This window comes from Periplaneta americana, chromosome 4 (genome assembly GCF_040183065.1).
Source record: "Periplaneta americana isolate PAMFEO1 chromosome 4, P.americana_PAMFEO1_priV1, whole genome shotgun sequence".
NCBI lineage: Eukaryota > Metazoa > Arthropoda > Insecta > Blattodea > Blattidae > Periplaneta > Periplaneta americana.
The window spans coordinates 50,605,431-50,622,926 of NC_091120.1; the positions used below are offsets into that span (position 1 = coordinate 50,605,431).

A 17,496-nucleotide genomic window follows, 5' to 3' on the forward strand; every position below is an offset into this window, starting at 1 on the left:
GATCTCACACAAAACATAATATGATACACAAGAGAATGAGTCCATGTCAATTATTGTACAGGTTGTACACAATGTAACTAGCTTTACAAACATATGGAATACAAGACATTAATAAAAAAAAGAATGAGTTTGAAGATCTTTAGTCCAAGTCAGTTATTGCACAGAATGTGCACATTATAATCTCGCAACTAGACATTCACTTCAACACACCTTCCGTATTTTTCAACATGTGCTGAATATTCCTACTATGACATAATCGTACACATACTCGTACATATCCTAACTAACCCGGCACAGCAAAACTGAAAGATTGGATATGTTCGGATGAGCTTCATTCTCCACCCCTTCAGCTGCGTGTCTCTTGCCAGCTCTGTAACTGTAAATCTGATAATAACTTGATCTTGAGATCACTGCTCGAGCACGGAAAGGAATACCGGGGTTTAGATTTCAGGGCGGGTAGACAGAAAGGTTGAAAATAGCCATACAACATGGATAAAAATAGTAGCAAACGTATATTCTTGGAGTAAAAATATATTACATATTGCATTGATTGTTGCAAGCGGCACTGATTATAAAATGGCTCTAAAAATATAGGACAGGAGGGTTGAAAGAACCAAACACATATTATAATAAAAACCAAAACCAAATTCAGGTTCTTGATAATGTTATAACAAAAATGTCAAAATACATAACAAATTAACATATATTTATACCATCATATAATGCTCTCCAGAGCTATTATTTACAATATAAGATACAGCAGGAAAGGGACGTAAAAATACTTGACATGTCTTCCATTTACTCGGTCCTATAAGCCAATCCTGAAAAGAAGAGAAAAATATTATCTTAATATAAACAATGAAACAACAAATACGATTATAATCTTGAACGGTAAACACTGAGAAAGTTACATACCATACTTGAATCAGTGTTGCCAACCATTATGTTATTCATACCACATTTTTGCATTGTGAGAGACCGAAGGCAGGCTTGTATGTGAGGGCAGCAATGAACCTCCGGGTTCTTTAAAAGCCACATAAGTAAGTAGCATGTAACATAATGAACCCAAAATGTTACGTGAAAAATATCAAAATTTACCCAATACTCCTCATACATAAAATAGGAATTTACCTCCGATTGAAGTTTTGTGCTAATATGCACAGAGTGCCTATGCAGACCGGTTCCACTCCAACCTCTATCTAACAAAATCTGTTGGCGGGAGGCATTTGAAATCTGATTAGTGTAATATATAGCTAGTCGGCGATGTACGCAATGGAGGAGGAAAGGAACTGGCTTCCCTACCCCATTATCTCCTGGCCTAGTTCCCTCATGAGTGGTGCCTTGTTGGTATCACTTGTGAGCTTCAGGTCCGGTTTCTCCAAGTATTGTTAGAACATTTAATGAATGTTAAACTCTAAATAGTTTGTTAAATATAGTTTTTTTAATATCTTCAACACTAGTTTGGCTTAACAGATTGTTAAGTGTTTGTTAACTTTAAATGTAGGATTTTATACAGTTAAATCATTTGACAGATAGTTAAATATGGCAGATGACACCACAGCTGTTCAAACAGAAGTTGTGAAAATAATATTTTATTTCTCTCTTTAAAGCAATGTTTCGTGAATGACTGATAACATAACATTTAAAAGACACTTTAGAAAGCTAATATAGGGAAGAAATCTTCAAAAGTGAACTGATTGTCATATTGGCTGCTTATTTTGATACTGAGGTAGTATTTATTGAATATTTAGAAAATGTGAGATCTTAACGTGGCAAGGTACTGGTAACTAGGAATTATGATTTATATATTATGCATGATACTCAATTTGTGACAATATAGATTTTCAAAACAAGTAGGCCTCAAAATTTACAAGAAATTTAAACCAGACTTGAATATCCTACAAACAGAAATAGACCACTTACTCCAATTTAGCATCTACTATTTACTCTTGATTCTATGATACTGGTTCTTGTCAACTAACTATAGCCAATGTCAATAGTGTTTCAAAATACACAGTATATTAAAAAGTTTTCAGCAAAAATCACTTCTTTGAGAAGTCATGTTAGCATTAGTACTATAACCTCACTTTGCAATAATTTATTATTCAATAGTAGTCACCTAAAACTTTCATTTGTCTTCTTTTTCTATTGGCCATGGCCTACTGTACCAGGTTATGATTTTATGCATGTTTCATGACTTACTCTACAATACAGAATTTAAAGAATAATATCAGCCAATAAAAAATTGCTGTACATGTGCAAAATCATTACCAACTGCTACTGAGTGGTTAAAATAGTGTTAACGACTGTTATTGTTAAGTGTTGGTTGTTTTAAACAAAACTATGTTGAATAAATGGGAAATATAATAATAATAATAATAATAATAATAATAATAATAATAATAATAATAATAATAATAGGATTTGGCAGGATTTTTTTAACACAATTATCACAATGTCATCCCTCAGAGACGTTGGCAGAGCAAACTGCCGTCGAAATTCTTCGAAAAAAGCTAGTATAGTCCCTCGAGCACCTATGAGCAAGCCGAATACCTCAACGTGAATTAAGGCATATTTCAGCTTGAAATAGTTGACTGTAGGCTCATAGATCGACTTCTTCTCAAGGTGGACCTCGGCTGACTGATGACATTCTACTTCAAAACGTATCGTGGGATCCACAATGATGCCCTGTTTAGTGTCAGCATTGTACGCTAAAATATCTACTCGTCTCGTTGACCCATTTTCAGCTAGACAGGAGATTTCTTCTTCTACTATCCAGCCCTTATTTCTTAATGCGGCAGCAATTTTGGATCTTACAAGATGATGTTTACAGTTCCTCAAGAGCAATCTCTATTCACAGAATCCCAAGACGTGTGCTAAAGTTTCAATCTCCGGGCAGCCATGTCTGCACCTGATACCGTCGAGAGATCTGCCGGGAACGGAACGAACAGCTGCTAAATTTGCTGTCATTTTCAGGCTAGATATCCATTCACCAGTCGAAACAAAACGTTAAAAATAAACAGACTGTTAATTCAACACTAGTTAGGCCAAGTTAAACATTTCTTGGAGAAACTGGCCATATGACTTGTCTTCGAACAGTTGATTAAACAACAGCTTGTAACATATTCTTATACTAGAGAGTTGGCAACACTGATTTGCATTTTAATTTTATATAATAGTTGTATTTCGTTAAATTTGGTTTGTTTCTTTCTGTAGAATTGGAACTGTCGAAAGAAAGTATGTAACTGATGATTTGCAGTTATGCTAAAATACAGGGACATCATTTTATTTTTACTTGCATTTTTATTGTACCTGCATTTCTGAATGTACTTCACTCTCACCCCTTCACTAATGTCCTTGCTCCCGTCAGACACACAAACTGACGGCCGCTGTTGCATTCGAAGTCTTCAAGCAGTGAAGTAAACACTGCAGTGTATAGTGTGTTTCATAAATATGATTGCGTTTTCCATAGAAGAAAGAACCTATATTAATAATATCGTACTAAAAATTATATTCAAGAAACTATAATTCTATTTCAGAGGATATGCTTCAAAATGTTTTTAATAATATGCGTACTGAATTGAAGCCTGCATTGTAATGAACGGCAACCATTTTCAGCAACTTGTTTAAAAATTCAGATTAGCTTTTTTTTTTTAATTGAGGTGGCTAGAAGCAAAGGAATGCTAGTGACATTTGTAATAACATGAGTTAAGTGCATCCAGTGTAAGCAAAAGTATCTAAAATTTTAGTGGCAAAAGGATATTTTAATCGCATTACACATTAAAATTTAAATAAAAAATTTCACCGATTTTACGAAAGCTTAAATATTTAAACCCCATTTTCTCAAAAGTAACTTAAGTGCACTTACAGCCCTTTACTTATGACCCCCTCAATTTAAATGCACTCTCTATATTGTGTGATAACATCAAGAATTAATATGCTAAATAAAGTAGACATTACATAACGAACATAGCCGCCTGAAAAGTTGAGTTTTTGAAAAAAAAAATGTTACTACTCTACTGTATTTTGATAAATTCCGTAAAAGTGATGATCAAACTGAAAATCGTAATATCGTATTTCCCTACAGCATAAATGGATACACTACTTTTCTCTCCTCCTATACCTAGTAAAATGATTTGTTTACATATTGCACTAGTAACATCAAACTCCTGTAATGGAAGGGGGCAACAGTGTTTGCGAGTATAGCCAGGTTAATGTTAAAAATGTTGGTAAAAATAAAGTGATGTCCCTGTATAATGGTATATCTGTGTCCGTGTCTGTATGTGTGCGTGTGCATGTGTGTGTGATACCCACTACCTAAAATACTGACTAAAAAGGTATAGAGCCAAAAGGAATCGAATCATATCACATACCTGACAAAGGTGAAGTCTTAGCAGCAATTCTCAATTACATGCCGTTGTAGGCGGGTCCGCCGCCTCCCTCGGGGACGACCCAGTTTATATTTTGGCTGGGGTCTTTGATGTCGCAGGTTTTGCAGTGGATACAGTTCTGAGCGTTGATCTGAAGCCGCTGACCCGAACCGTCTTCAAGGGGCACAAACTCGTACACGCCTGTAACATACATCAAACAACATTTAACATATGCAAAATAAACTAAAGCGCATTTTACAACGTGTGTGTGAGTGTGAGAGTGTGTGTATGTATAACATGGTCCGCTGTGACGTCATCTACAGATGAGATGTCACGTCGGTGTAAGCATGCGTGCCGAGCCCATGGGCAAATATACTGTAATATTAATTTAGTATACGTCAAAACACATTTAGTATACTAGTGTAATACGGTACAAGGTTGGGAAGTGCCTTTTACAAACTGGAGGAAAAGTTTGAAAAACGAGCAGAGCGAGTTTTTCAATATCCGAGATTTTATAATGTACTTCACAGACGTGTATTGTATAGTATTTTCTGTACGATAGTATATTTTGAAAATAATATTTTTTGAAAATCTTAATATACATTACATACGTTACACTATGAACAGCTGACTGACGTTAGCAGTCTGGCCAACGTACAAATTTCACCATCAACTTCAGTATGAAGGACTAAACATGATTCAGGTACTTGTAATATTTCGTGTTCAATTGGAATAATTTTTATTTCTTTTTGTTAATTAAAGTTTGAATTGTTTAATATAAAGTACATATGTTACACTATGAACAGCTGACTGACGTTAGCAGTCTGCCCAACGTACAAACTTCACCATCAACTTCAATGTGGAGGAGTAAAAATTATTCACGTACTTGTAATATTTCGTGTTCAATTGGAATAATTTTTATTTCTTTTTGTTAAGTAGAGTTTGAATTGTTTAATATACAGTACGTATGTTACACTATGAACAGCTGACTGACGTTACCAATCTGGTCAACGTATAAACTTCACCATCAACTTCAATGTGAAGAAGTAAAAATTATTCAGGTACTTGTAATATTTCGTGTTCAATTGGAATAATTTTTATTTCTTTTTGTTAAGTAAAGTTTGAATTGTTTAACATACACTACGTATGTTACACTATGAACAGCTAACTGACGTTAGCAGTCTGGCCAACGTACAAACTTCACCATCAAGTTCAATGTGAAGGAGTAAACATTATTCAGGTACTTGTAATATTTCGTGTTCTATTGGAATAATTTTTATTTCTTTTTGTTAAGTAAAGTTTTAATTGTTTAATATACAGTACGTATGTTACACTATAAACAGCTGACTGACGTTAGCAGTCTGCCCAACGTACAAATTTCACCATCAACTTCAATGTGGAGGAGTAAAAATTATTCACGTACTTGTAATATTTCGTGTTCAATTGGAATAATTTTTATTTCTTCTTGTTAAGTAAAGTCTGAATTGTTTAATATACAGTACGTATGTTACACTATGAGCAGCTGACTGACGTTAGCAGTATGGCCAACATACAAACTTCATCATCAACTCCAATGTGAAGGAGTAAACATTATTCAGGTACTTGTAATATTTCGTGTTCAATTGGAATAATTTTTATTTATTTTTGTTAATTAAAGTTTGAATTGTTTAATATACAGTACATATGTTACACTATGAACAGCTGACTGACGTTAGCAGTATGGTCAACATACAAACTTCACCGACTACAATGTGGAGTAAATATTATTCAGGTACTTACAATATTTCGTGTTCGATTGAAATAATTTTTATTTCTTTTTGTTAATTAAAGTTTGAATTGTTTAATATACAGTACATATGTTACACTATGAACAGCTGACTGACGTTAGCAGTCTGGCCAACGTACAAACTTCACAATCAACTTCAATGTCAAAGAGTAAAAATTATTCAGGTACTTGTAATATTTCGTGTTCAATTGGAATATTTTTTATTTATTTTTGTTAAGTAAAGTTTGAATTGTTTAATATACACTACGTATGTTACACTATGAACAGCTAACTGACGTTAGCAGTCTGGCCAACGTACAAACTTCACCATCAACTTCAATGTGAAGGAGTAAAAATTATTCAAGTATTTTTAATATTTCGTGTTCAATTGGAATAATTTTTATTTATTTTTGTTAAGTGAAGTTGGAATTGCATATCAGTGATACGTTTCGTATAATGTATATTAATTAACACTGTCTTTTGCGTATGAATTTTACATGCATTGTAGCATACATAGAAGGCAGTGGTTTTCATTACAACACTAGAGGAGTTATTTGTAATATTTCAACATACTTATCTAGGTTGGCAACTCTGAATTCAGTAAAATCAACTTTCAATCGTGGCGGCCGTTTGCTGTAACGACGAGAAAACATACTATCGTGAAGAAAAGATATTGCATAATAACGTTATTCAGCGGTAACTAAAGAACCGAGTTTTTCCCTTTTCTTCTTCTTCTTCTTCTTCTTCTTCTTCTTCTTCTTCTTTTTTCTCGAAAATCGCTAGGATTAAATTAGCTAGCAAATCATTTTACTATTTGTATAATTTCAGTGATTCACCATTTAAATAAATGCACAAAGCCCCATTCAACCTGTACATGCAGTTACACGCTTCTTGAAATGTGCATAAAAACTCAGGGCCATATTTATAGACATTCTTAGCACGGGCTTCCGGTGGATGATCAGCGATCTTGTTTTTCGTATTCATAAACCAGTGTTAGCGATATGATATGAATCCTGTACAAGTAATCAGTCGATAGCCGGGGCTAGTTTAGCACGCTCGTAGCGCAGGCTAGCGAAATGTCTATGAATAGCACCCAATATTAAGAATAGCTAATCCGGAGTTGCGCTCGGGCGCGGATTCGAATCCCGCTTGGGCTGATTACCTGGTTGGGTTTTTCCCGAGGATTCCCCCCACCCGTAAGGCGAGTTTCAGGTAATCTATGGCGAAACGTCGGCCTCCTCTCGCCAAATTCCGTCACCTCGCTATTACCAATCCCATCGACGCTAATTTTTTTTAATTTAATTTATTTTATTTTGATAATACTTGTAACATAAAATACAGTACAGACGGATAAAATAAATAAGCGAATAGTTGATATAGCGTCGTTAAATATTAAAAAAAAAGGAATACAAAGAAATAGCCCTTTCCTGAGCAAAAAAGAACAATATTGGACAGCACATTTCTAGGAAAATAGTTCTGAGACGGGAGAATCTAATCCAAAGGAAAAATATGCTTATTTGCTTTCTTATTTATTATTTACACGGGTAGGAGTAGCAAAAAAGAAGCTCTTTAGAGTTGTAGTTCGATGCGGATTAGTTGACAAAGAGGAAACAAACAAATCCCACAAAGAACGAACATTTTTAACTTCACAAGGAAAAAATGCGGATTGTACGCAAAACTGCTACGATTACATTCAAAGAATGGATAATAAAAGAATTCCACATAAAATCCTAACGTGAGAGCAGTCAAGGAAAAATCTACTAGACTAGAACATGAATCGCCAAGCTATAAGATTACATTCTGGACTCGCAACGGACTTTTAACCCTAATCTCTGAAAGTCGTGGTGGTGGTGGTGGTGGTGGTGGTATAGTTTTCGTCATGCTTAGACGTCCTCACAACTCTCTCCAGACCCAAAACATAATAAATCATTCGGTGCGGTCTGTCACGCAGCGTTGTCACGTTTATTTAATAGAGCAGTTAATAGCCGTCTCTCGCAAAGATTATCAGCAATTATTTCATCATCTCACCACATTACTGCAATACCTCTAAGGGATCACGAGCCTAGCATTGCGACATAGAATTCTAGGGCCACTGATACACTACTACTTGCATAAATATAAATATTTCCGTCAAAATACGCTAACCTCTGTATTCGGGCTGAGCCGTCTATGTTTGGCGAGAGGAGGAAGAGGAAGAGGAGGAGGAGGAGGAGGAGGAGGAGGAGTAGTAGTAGTAGTAGTAGTAGTAGTAGTACTAGTAGCAGTAGTAGTAATAGCAGCAGTATTAGTAGTAGTAGTACTAGTAGCAGTAGTAGTAGTAGTAGTACTGGTAGTAGTACTAGTATAGTAGTAGTAGTACTAGTAGTAGTAGTAGTAGTAGTAGTACTAGTATTAGTAGTAGTAGTAGTAGTAGTAGTAGTAGTAGTAGTAGTAGTAGTAGTTTAGTTAACTGCAGAAGTCATTTGACTCTGAAATTCGACAAATTTGCCTGAAGCTCTTTATCAGATCCAGAATCCTTTTACGTGTCATACTAGTGAAGTGCTTTGTGTGGAATGTGGCACTGTACAGGACACAATCATGGACATTATAAGAAATGAAGAGAAACGACTACTGTAGAAGCATTTGAAATGTGTGACTATTGAGAAGAATGGAGCGTTTGAAATTATAGAATAAGAAAATGAAGCTGTGTTAGAAAGAGTAAAGAAATAATAATGCTGAAATTGATCAGGACGAGAAAAAGGAATGGGCTGGGTCAGTGACTGAGAAGAGGCTGCCTACTGAGGGATGTACTGAAAGAAATGGTAAACGGTAAAAAACGGGGCAGAAGAAGATTTCAAATGATAGCCAACATTCAGATATGAAGGGTTCAGAACCATAGTGGGCCAAGCGCCATTTACGAAAACCGTAGAAAAAAAGGGTTAAAATGAAGTTATTACCATAATTCAATAGAAACATATAGCAAGTAATACAAAGTATATACATTAAAAGTAAATGATATATCAATCTTCATTAAACTATGGTATTCACTCAACTTTAACCCTTGCTTTCTCCGTTTTTAATATATGACGCTTGGCCCACTATGGTTCTGAACCCTTCATATATGGATGGTGTGCGGAAATTAAGAGGAAGGCGGAAATTAAAGAAGACTGGAGTATGCTGGGTTTGCAGTGAAAGATCTTCCCTTGCAAAAAACTATGTATGTATGTATGTATGTATGTATGTATGTATGTATGTATGTATGTATGTATGTAATACGTAAATCTACAATATGGGCCTCCAGCTTTATTTATCCCCCGGACGACACACTAAGATTTTATCGCACTTCAAAATCCATCGTCCTTGGCTGGATTTGAACCCGCGAACCAGAGATTGAACAAGCATGATAACCGCTAGACCACCGAGGAGAAAAGGAAAAGAAGTAGGTTGAGAGAAAGAAAATAAGACAAAGAAGATGTAGTGGAAGAGGACGAATGTGAAGGTAAAGCTGTTATTTTAACACGTGAGCTTTCTTCTTTTTGTGATGATTAAACGTAACCCGTATCTCAGCGTCTGTGCGTGAGTCGCTTCAAGACAAACAGGCTCCGAGATGTATTCAGAGCTCATCTTGTTCAGACATTGTATTGCAAGGCGTAATATAAGTCGTGAAGGGATTGAGAATCTGCCGACTTAATTAAAAGTCGACGAGATCTGCGGGGGAGCTAAGTGCTGCCGGGGCCGAGATCCCTTTCGCTGCGTTACGCATCACAGTCGTGCATTTAATTAGGCGTTCTCTCCAACAGTCGAAGTAAATCATCTTCTGAAAAAGAGGACACATCTCTGCTTTCAAGAATAGCAGACGAAGGTGACGCAGGGTTATTCCACACTACCTGGCAACATTGTGAGGACAAGATCGACCTAACGGGTCCACCGCAGCAGCTCAAGAGTATGTAATATGTTTTTATCATGTTGTCTACATGGTGACATTACGCAATATTAACTATAGGATACATAGGAGTCCGATAGTGACTAAGGACCCCTCCAGACGACGTCATTTAGCAGCGCGTTAGTGGCGCTGCAAACGCACGTTAATGGCGCTGCTTAACCCTTAAATTCGCAAAGTATCCTATATTAATAATAATAATAATAATAATAATTATAATAATAATAATTATTATAATAATAATAATAATAATTATTATAATAATAATTATTATTATTATTATTATTATTATTATTATTATTATTATTATTTATACTGGCAGAGTTAAGGCCATAGGGCCTTCTCTTACACTCTACCAGGTCACAAAGTATAAAAGCAGTTAAAATTTAACAAAAAGTTAAAGAACAGAGTACTAACATATTAAAAAAATAAAAAAAAATAATAATAATAATAATAATAATAATAATAATAATAATAATAAAATCGACACTAAACAACATGAAAATAATACCATAATAAAAAAAGAAAGTAAAATACATTGGAATATTGTGAAAGCAACTCATTTAGTACAAATGGTTAATATGGAAAAACGTAAGGAAGAATATACCAAAATGGAATGTAATAAAATAATAATAAAAAAGAAAATAAATACGAAAATTAAATAAAATTCACGATAAAAAGGCTATGATAATAAATTCATCGGCTGATAAAGAGAACAAAAAGGGGAAAAGAAGGAAAAAGAAATATATAGTCTATATATTTACAAAACAATGGCAGAGAAAAGGGCTTATAACTGAAAGGAATCTAATTAAAAAAAGTGCAATTTTAATTTATTTTTGAAACTAGACAATGTCCGACAGTCTCTGACATGTTGTGGTAGAGAGTTCCAGAGATGAGCTGCAGAGACGGTGAAAGATGAAGAGTAGAAGGATGTTCTGTGTTTAGGAATGGAGAGTGTGATATGGTGTTGTGAGCGAGTATCTATTTCGTGATATGAGGACAAATGTTGAAAACGAGAAGCTAGGTAGCTAGGGTTAGAGGTTTGAAGAATATTGAAGAGTAAAGTGAGAGAGTGAATAGTTTTTCGCTCCTTGAGACGGACCCAGGACAGCATATTTAGTGAAGGTGTAATACAGTCAGATCTACGGACGTTGCAAATAAATCTAACGCTTGCATTATGAACACGCTGTAGTCTGTCAGTCAGTCTCATGTTAAGGTCAGTGTAGAGAGTGTCAAAGTAATCAAAATGAGGCATCAAGAGCGACTGCACTAAGTTCTTCTTGAGAAGCAACGGAAGGAAATTTCGGATTCTATCCTATAGGATACAACAGGTTATTACGCTATAAGCTATAATTTTAATAGTACAACAGAAAAAAAGTGGTAGGAAAATTAAAATTTCACAATACTATAATATTGTACAACATAATATATCCTCATCTTTTAGACAATTATATTTTTGTCAACTTTGCTGTGGAGACCTTCGGTCCTTGGAGTCATGACGCTAAAGTTTTGGTATCTGAAATCGGCCAAATTTTGATCTCCATTACTGGTGATCGTCGCTGCAATACTTATTTGCGTCAACGTTTAAGTATTGCAATTCAACGCGGAAATGCAATGAGCGTTTTGGGTACTCTTCCCAGGTCCAGCCTTTGGACGAACTCTTTCTCCTGTAAAATGTTATTAAGTATTCCGTATGTAAATATTTGTATTTAGTTTTATAAACCGTACTAGCCGTACCCGTGCGCTCCGCTGCACCCGTTAGAAATAAATATAAAGTAATTATATAATTAAAATAGGACATTTGATCCAGGGAACATTCGTGTTTGATAGAAGGATAAATCGTTTAATATGTTACTTAATTTAAATTGCATCCAAATAATTAAAATGCGATCATTTTGGTCCAGAGACACTCATTTGGTGCAATGACAATTCTTTTAACATGTTTCTTAATTTTTATTACATGCGACCATAGTTTAATGAAGATTGACATCATTTAGATTTAATGTGTATATTTTATTTTACTTGTTATAGGTTTCCATTGAATTATGGTATTAACTTAATTTTAACCCTTGTTTTCTACGTATTCAGTAAATGGCGCTTGGCCCACTATGGTTCTGAACCCTTCAAATAACTTAAATTATATTATATAATATTACATTACATATATTATATTATATTATATTATATTATATTATATTATATTATATTATATTATATTATATTATATTATATTATATCAGAAGTTACTGTAATAACATTATAGCATTATGTCCATCTGGAGAAACTACACTTTCCAATGGTGAAATAATAATTAATTATACAAATCGGTTAATTTAGCTTCCGATATTACTTCATACAAACACAGAAACATTCTCTGTAGGCTATGTTTCATAGCTTTCGATTGTTGTTGTCCAAAGCCCCTTATAATAGACGAAGTTTTTGTTTTTTATTTCACTACACCGTCTTAGATGGCAGTTATTTTAATTTTAAAACTCATTTATCTCATTAAATATCAGTCCTATCAAACTTTTTCGAAGAGTAAAACTTATCGGAAATTATTTTTAAAGAAACTTTTGTTATGTAATATTTTTCATGAGAATCAATAATAAGCGAGATATTTCGATTTATTTAATTCAGGTCCCCTTATAACCCCCCCTTTTAAATAATTTATTTTGAATTCCATATAGCCTAAAATCTAAGTTACAACGAACTTAATTTATATTCCAATTTTTATCGAAATCCGTTCAGCCATTATCGCGTGAAAAGGTAACAAACATACATACAGACAGACAGACAGACATACAAACAAAAATAAAAAAAAAAACGATTTTCGGTTTCAGGGTGGTTAATTATATATGTTAGGACCAATTATTTTTGGAAAATCGAAAATTACCAGAAAAATTTTGGCTGCAGAGTTATTATTAGTATAGAGTGTTCAAATTGTATGTACACATAACTATGGACATTGCGATAGCTTTCTTTACAGTCCGACATGGTTTAATAAACTAGTGTGAGAAATGAAGTTTTGCCAATTTAAGGGTTAATACACTACATTTTTGTAGACAATTTTTCAGTCTTCCAGTGAACATAGAAGGAGACATATTTTGGAAACTTTGCTTATACGGAGGAATAGACGAAAAATAGAAGAAGAGTCTGGGTCTATCGATTGGTTTTGGAAAGACAGAATCGAGGACTACTCCATACTTTGTCTGATGATTTACAACAGGACGATAAAAAGTTTTTTTCTTTTTCGTACTTTCGCATGTTTAAGAAATCATTTAAAGTGCTTCTAGCAGGAATTCGAAAAAAAAATCCGTGGCATAATAGGCTGTATACCTTCGTGGCGGTGTAAGGAATTGGTGGCCCAACAGTCATCCGTTAGCAGCGCCACAGACGTGCTACTCACGCGCCACTAAAATAGTGGCGAAGCCGACCACTCAGAGCGTCTGCAGCGCCACTATTCTGTGGCTGTAACTAAATGCCTCCATTTAAATCCATTATTCACATTTGATTTCTCAGTGAAACATACAGTAGAGTCCATATAGGTCAGTTTCTATCTGATGCTTTTCCAATTCACTGCGGGCTAAAGCAGGGAGATGCAATATCACCTTTACTTTTTAACTTCGCTTTAGAATATGCTATTAGGAAAGTTCAGGGTTTGGAATTGAACGGGTTACATCAGCTTCTTGTCTATGCGGATGACGTGAATATGTTATGAGAAAATACACAAAAGATTAAGGAAAACACGGAAATTTTACTTGAAGCAAGTAAAGCGATCGGTTTGGAAGTAAATCCCGAAAAGACAAAGTATATGATTATGTCTCGTGACCAGAATACTGTACGAAATGGAAATATAAAAATTGGAGATTTATCCTTCGAAGAGGTGGAAAAATTCAAATATCTTGGAGCAACAGTAACAAATATAAATGACACTCGGGAGGAAATTAAACGCAGAATAAATATGGGAAATGCGTGTTATTATTCGGTTGAGAAACTCTTATCATCCAGTCTGCTGTCCAAAAATCTGAAAGTTAGAATTTATAAAACAGTTATATTACCGGTTCTTCTGTATGGTTGTGAAACTTGGACTCTCACTCTGAGAGAGGAACATAGGTTAAGGGTGTTTGAGATTAGGTGCTTAGGAAAATATTTGGGGCTAAGCGGGATGAAGTTACAGGAGAATGGAGAAAGTTACACAACGCAGAACTGCACGCATGGTATTCTTCACCTGACATAATTAGGAACATTAAATCCAGACGTTTGAGATGGACAGGGCATGTAGCACGTATGGGCGAATCCAGAAATGCATATAGAGTGTTAGTTGGGAGACCGGAGGGAAAAAGGCCTTTAGGGACGCCGAGACGTAGATGGGAGGATAATATTAAAATGGATTTGAGGGAGGTGGGATATGATGATAGAGTGGATTAATCTTGCACAGGATAGGGACCGATGGCGGCTTATGTTAGGGCGGCAATGAACCTTCGAGTTCCTTAAAAGCCATTTGTAAGTAAGTAAGTAAGTATTCACAAGCGGCAGCGTTTTAGTAGCGCTTGTAATAGTGGCCTCGTCTGAAGGGACTCTAAATGGCTTAATAACGTAATATAATTCTTACTAATGGTGAGTATTTGACTGTCATTCAATCATATTAAACCAGGTACAATAATATGTAGAACATTTAGCGACAGAGTCGTTGCCTAGGGTGTCTCATACGAGGCCGGTCTACGCTACACCCGCAATGAGACGAGACGAGCTGATGGATATTTGTTAGGATGCCACAGGGAAACCGGAGATCCCGGCGAAAACCCCTATGTTACCTGGGCCACGAGCTTGCCCAATAGAAGTCATAAATCGGGGATACACCGGAAATCGAACCCGTGTCGCCACGACTATGAGTCCAGCGCTCTAGCCACTGGACCGTCGTGGCGGCAATAATAATTATAATAATAATAATAATAATAATAATAATAATAATAATAATAATAATAATAATAATAACAACATACTATTTGTATCATCATATTTTGATTAATACGGTCCGTTACATATTCTTTTTACGGTTCATTCAATTCTTGTGCTTTAATTTGAACTAATACCAATTCATAAACACACACATCACTTAAAAATAAAATAAAATAAACGTAAACACTAAAAACCTAATTTTCAGAAACTTTTTTTTTCAATTTACCGAAAACCACACAAAGTGTATGTAGTTAATTCCATTTACGACTCACCAATTCATATACATGCATATAGCAAAATCTAATTTCCGCTAAAAATTAACACATCACCTTCTACCTTGGAACCACAAAATTGGTCTCATACTTCAAGGATAGCAGACCATGTTAGACAATGCAAACGGGTTTCATTTGAGCATACTTTCGTATATTGTTTTTTTTTCTTTTGTTTTCTTTCTCGCTTATTGCGAGACCGACCCTTGTAGCTGATTTCAGAGCCTTGTTCACTCCAGAGCACGATAGACTGATAACTAAGACTTTCGTGGTTCGAATCCTGCCTGGGAAGAAAACTTTTTTTTATTCCTTATTCAAATTTATTCCCAATACTTTTCGATTACAGCGATATTTTACTACTTAATTAACTCATTATTCCCAGAACATGAATTTTACCAGCTTATTTTCTAATAGCTTTCGAAATGGGCTACGTCAGCAGTCGAAACTACAACAATTTCAATGGATTACTCGCTATCTTGTGAATGCGGGCGTGGCATGCGCAGTGGCTCATTTCGGGGACTTTGATTATTCCGTCAGTCCGGTTTCTTTTGTCACTACTGTACTTACACAGTAATCTAGAATTTATTATTATTTGTAATAGTCTTATAGTCTATTTAAGAGATTTCAGTTCAAAACTCTAACACATACGCAGTGGGTCTAATAAAAGATTCTGAATCGTAATATGGCAATAAAGAAGCCATTTTGTAGAACGAGTTGCGGAAGAAACAGAAAATCTATTTAACTTACGCTTTATCACGCACAGCTCCGCAGGGAATCTAACGTACTTCCCTTGGTTTGCAATAGTTTCCTTGCCGTGTTTTATTGCAAAATGACGCAATTGCATAAACGTGTCACAGCATTTAGAATAAAAATAAAAGCATATTCCAGAAAAAAAAATGTAGGACTTTTTTTAACGCCACACACAGTAGACTTGCACGCAAGAGACAACAATAGAAACATTTTTCCCAGCCTCGAAACGTAATGGGACCTCGTCGACTCTACCTCCATTTTATTCGGGACCCCTGCGGGGAGCTCAGTGCATCGCTATTCATGCAAGTACTGAATTATTTTGCTTGGCTCGGCTTCGCTATGAAGGCTTTTCGGAATCATTCATTGCACCGACTCAATTTAGGAGACAAAACGCCGCCGGCTCTTGATACGGTGAAAGTAGCATATGGGAGTATGAGGAGACGTCAACTTGGCTTAAATCGAACAAAAAACTCCAGCTCCAAACTCAGAACCGGTTTGTTTGTTCCTTGCTTTGTTAAGCGATGCTTTATCATATTAAAAGGCTATGTGCTACCGAAAAGGATTTAAATAACCTCATTCTGTTTAAAGGAATTTGACCCTTACTTTTATGAATAGCCTTTCTTACACAGAGTGGAAACGCATTCTTCTATGCGAGTCTTTGGCGAAAATGAAGTCACTTTTCTAATTTACATAAACCCCTGATCTTGAATTTCTTTCCACAGATACATATGGATTAAAATGTAGGATATGGCAACTCTGCAAATATAATCTAATAGCGCTCTTTTCAGAAGTAGGCCTATAACGCTCTAGCGATGTTGTTTGGGTGAATTACTAGAATTATATACTAGAGCAATAGACTATACAAATTAGAAAAACTTTCGAAAACATATAATTTGAAAATTTCAAAAAAAAAAAAAAAAAAAAAAACATTCTCTGGGTCAAATTCCATCAGATCAAAAATAGTTATAGATAATCATATATTAGAAAAAGTTAACTCTTTTGATTATTTAGGTTACAACCTCTCTCACATTTCCCCTATGGATTTTGACAATAAAATGGCTAAATATCAGTAACTCATAAGTACTACTAAAAGAACACTGTTGAAGAAGGTTAGAACTGAGACTGTTTCAAAATTTTACAAAACACTAGCAGGTCATACACTTCTTTATCACCAAAGAAACGAGGACATTCACAACATATTAAAAATACAAAACATAACTACAATTTTAGATACATACAGAAGAAATTGGTACGACCATGTGATCAGAATGCTCCCAGAAAGAATACCACAAAATATCCTAAACTACACACCAAGAGGAAGGAGAAACACCGGCAGACTGAAGAAGCGTTGGAGGGACCAACTGAATCCAGGAGACGAAACAGGCACAACGGCCTAATCCGAAGAGCATTTGATGATGACTAGAATTATAGCAGCGTACTGTTACTTTATGTTACTATTTTAAC

General features: G+C 35.1%; 1 protein-coding gene across 1 annotated transcript in view; it reads right to left on the minus strand.

Moving 5' to 3' along the window:
* Positions 1–493: 493 nt before the first annotated feature.
* Etf-QO (electron transfer flavoprotein-ubiquinone oxidoreductase) overlaps positions 494–17,496 on the minus strand; it is a 173,509-nt gene continuing 156,506 nt past the window's right edge. Inside the window, exons 10-11 of the mRNA XM_069823302.1 lie at positions 4,374–4,571; positions 494–821 (exon numbers count right to left, since the gene is read on the minus strand). Coding sequence (XP_069679403.1) covers positions 4,408–4,571 — 164 coding nt within the window. The 3' untranslated portion in view covers positions 494–821; positions 4,374–4,407. The remainder of the gene's footprint in view (positions 822–4,373; positions 4,572–17,496) is intronic.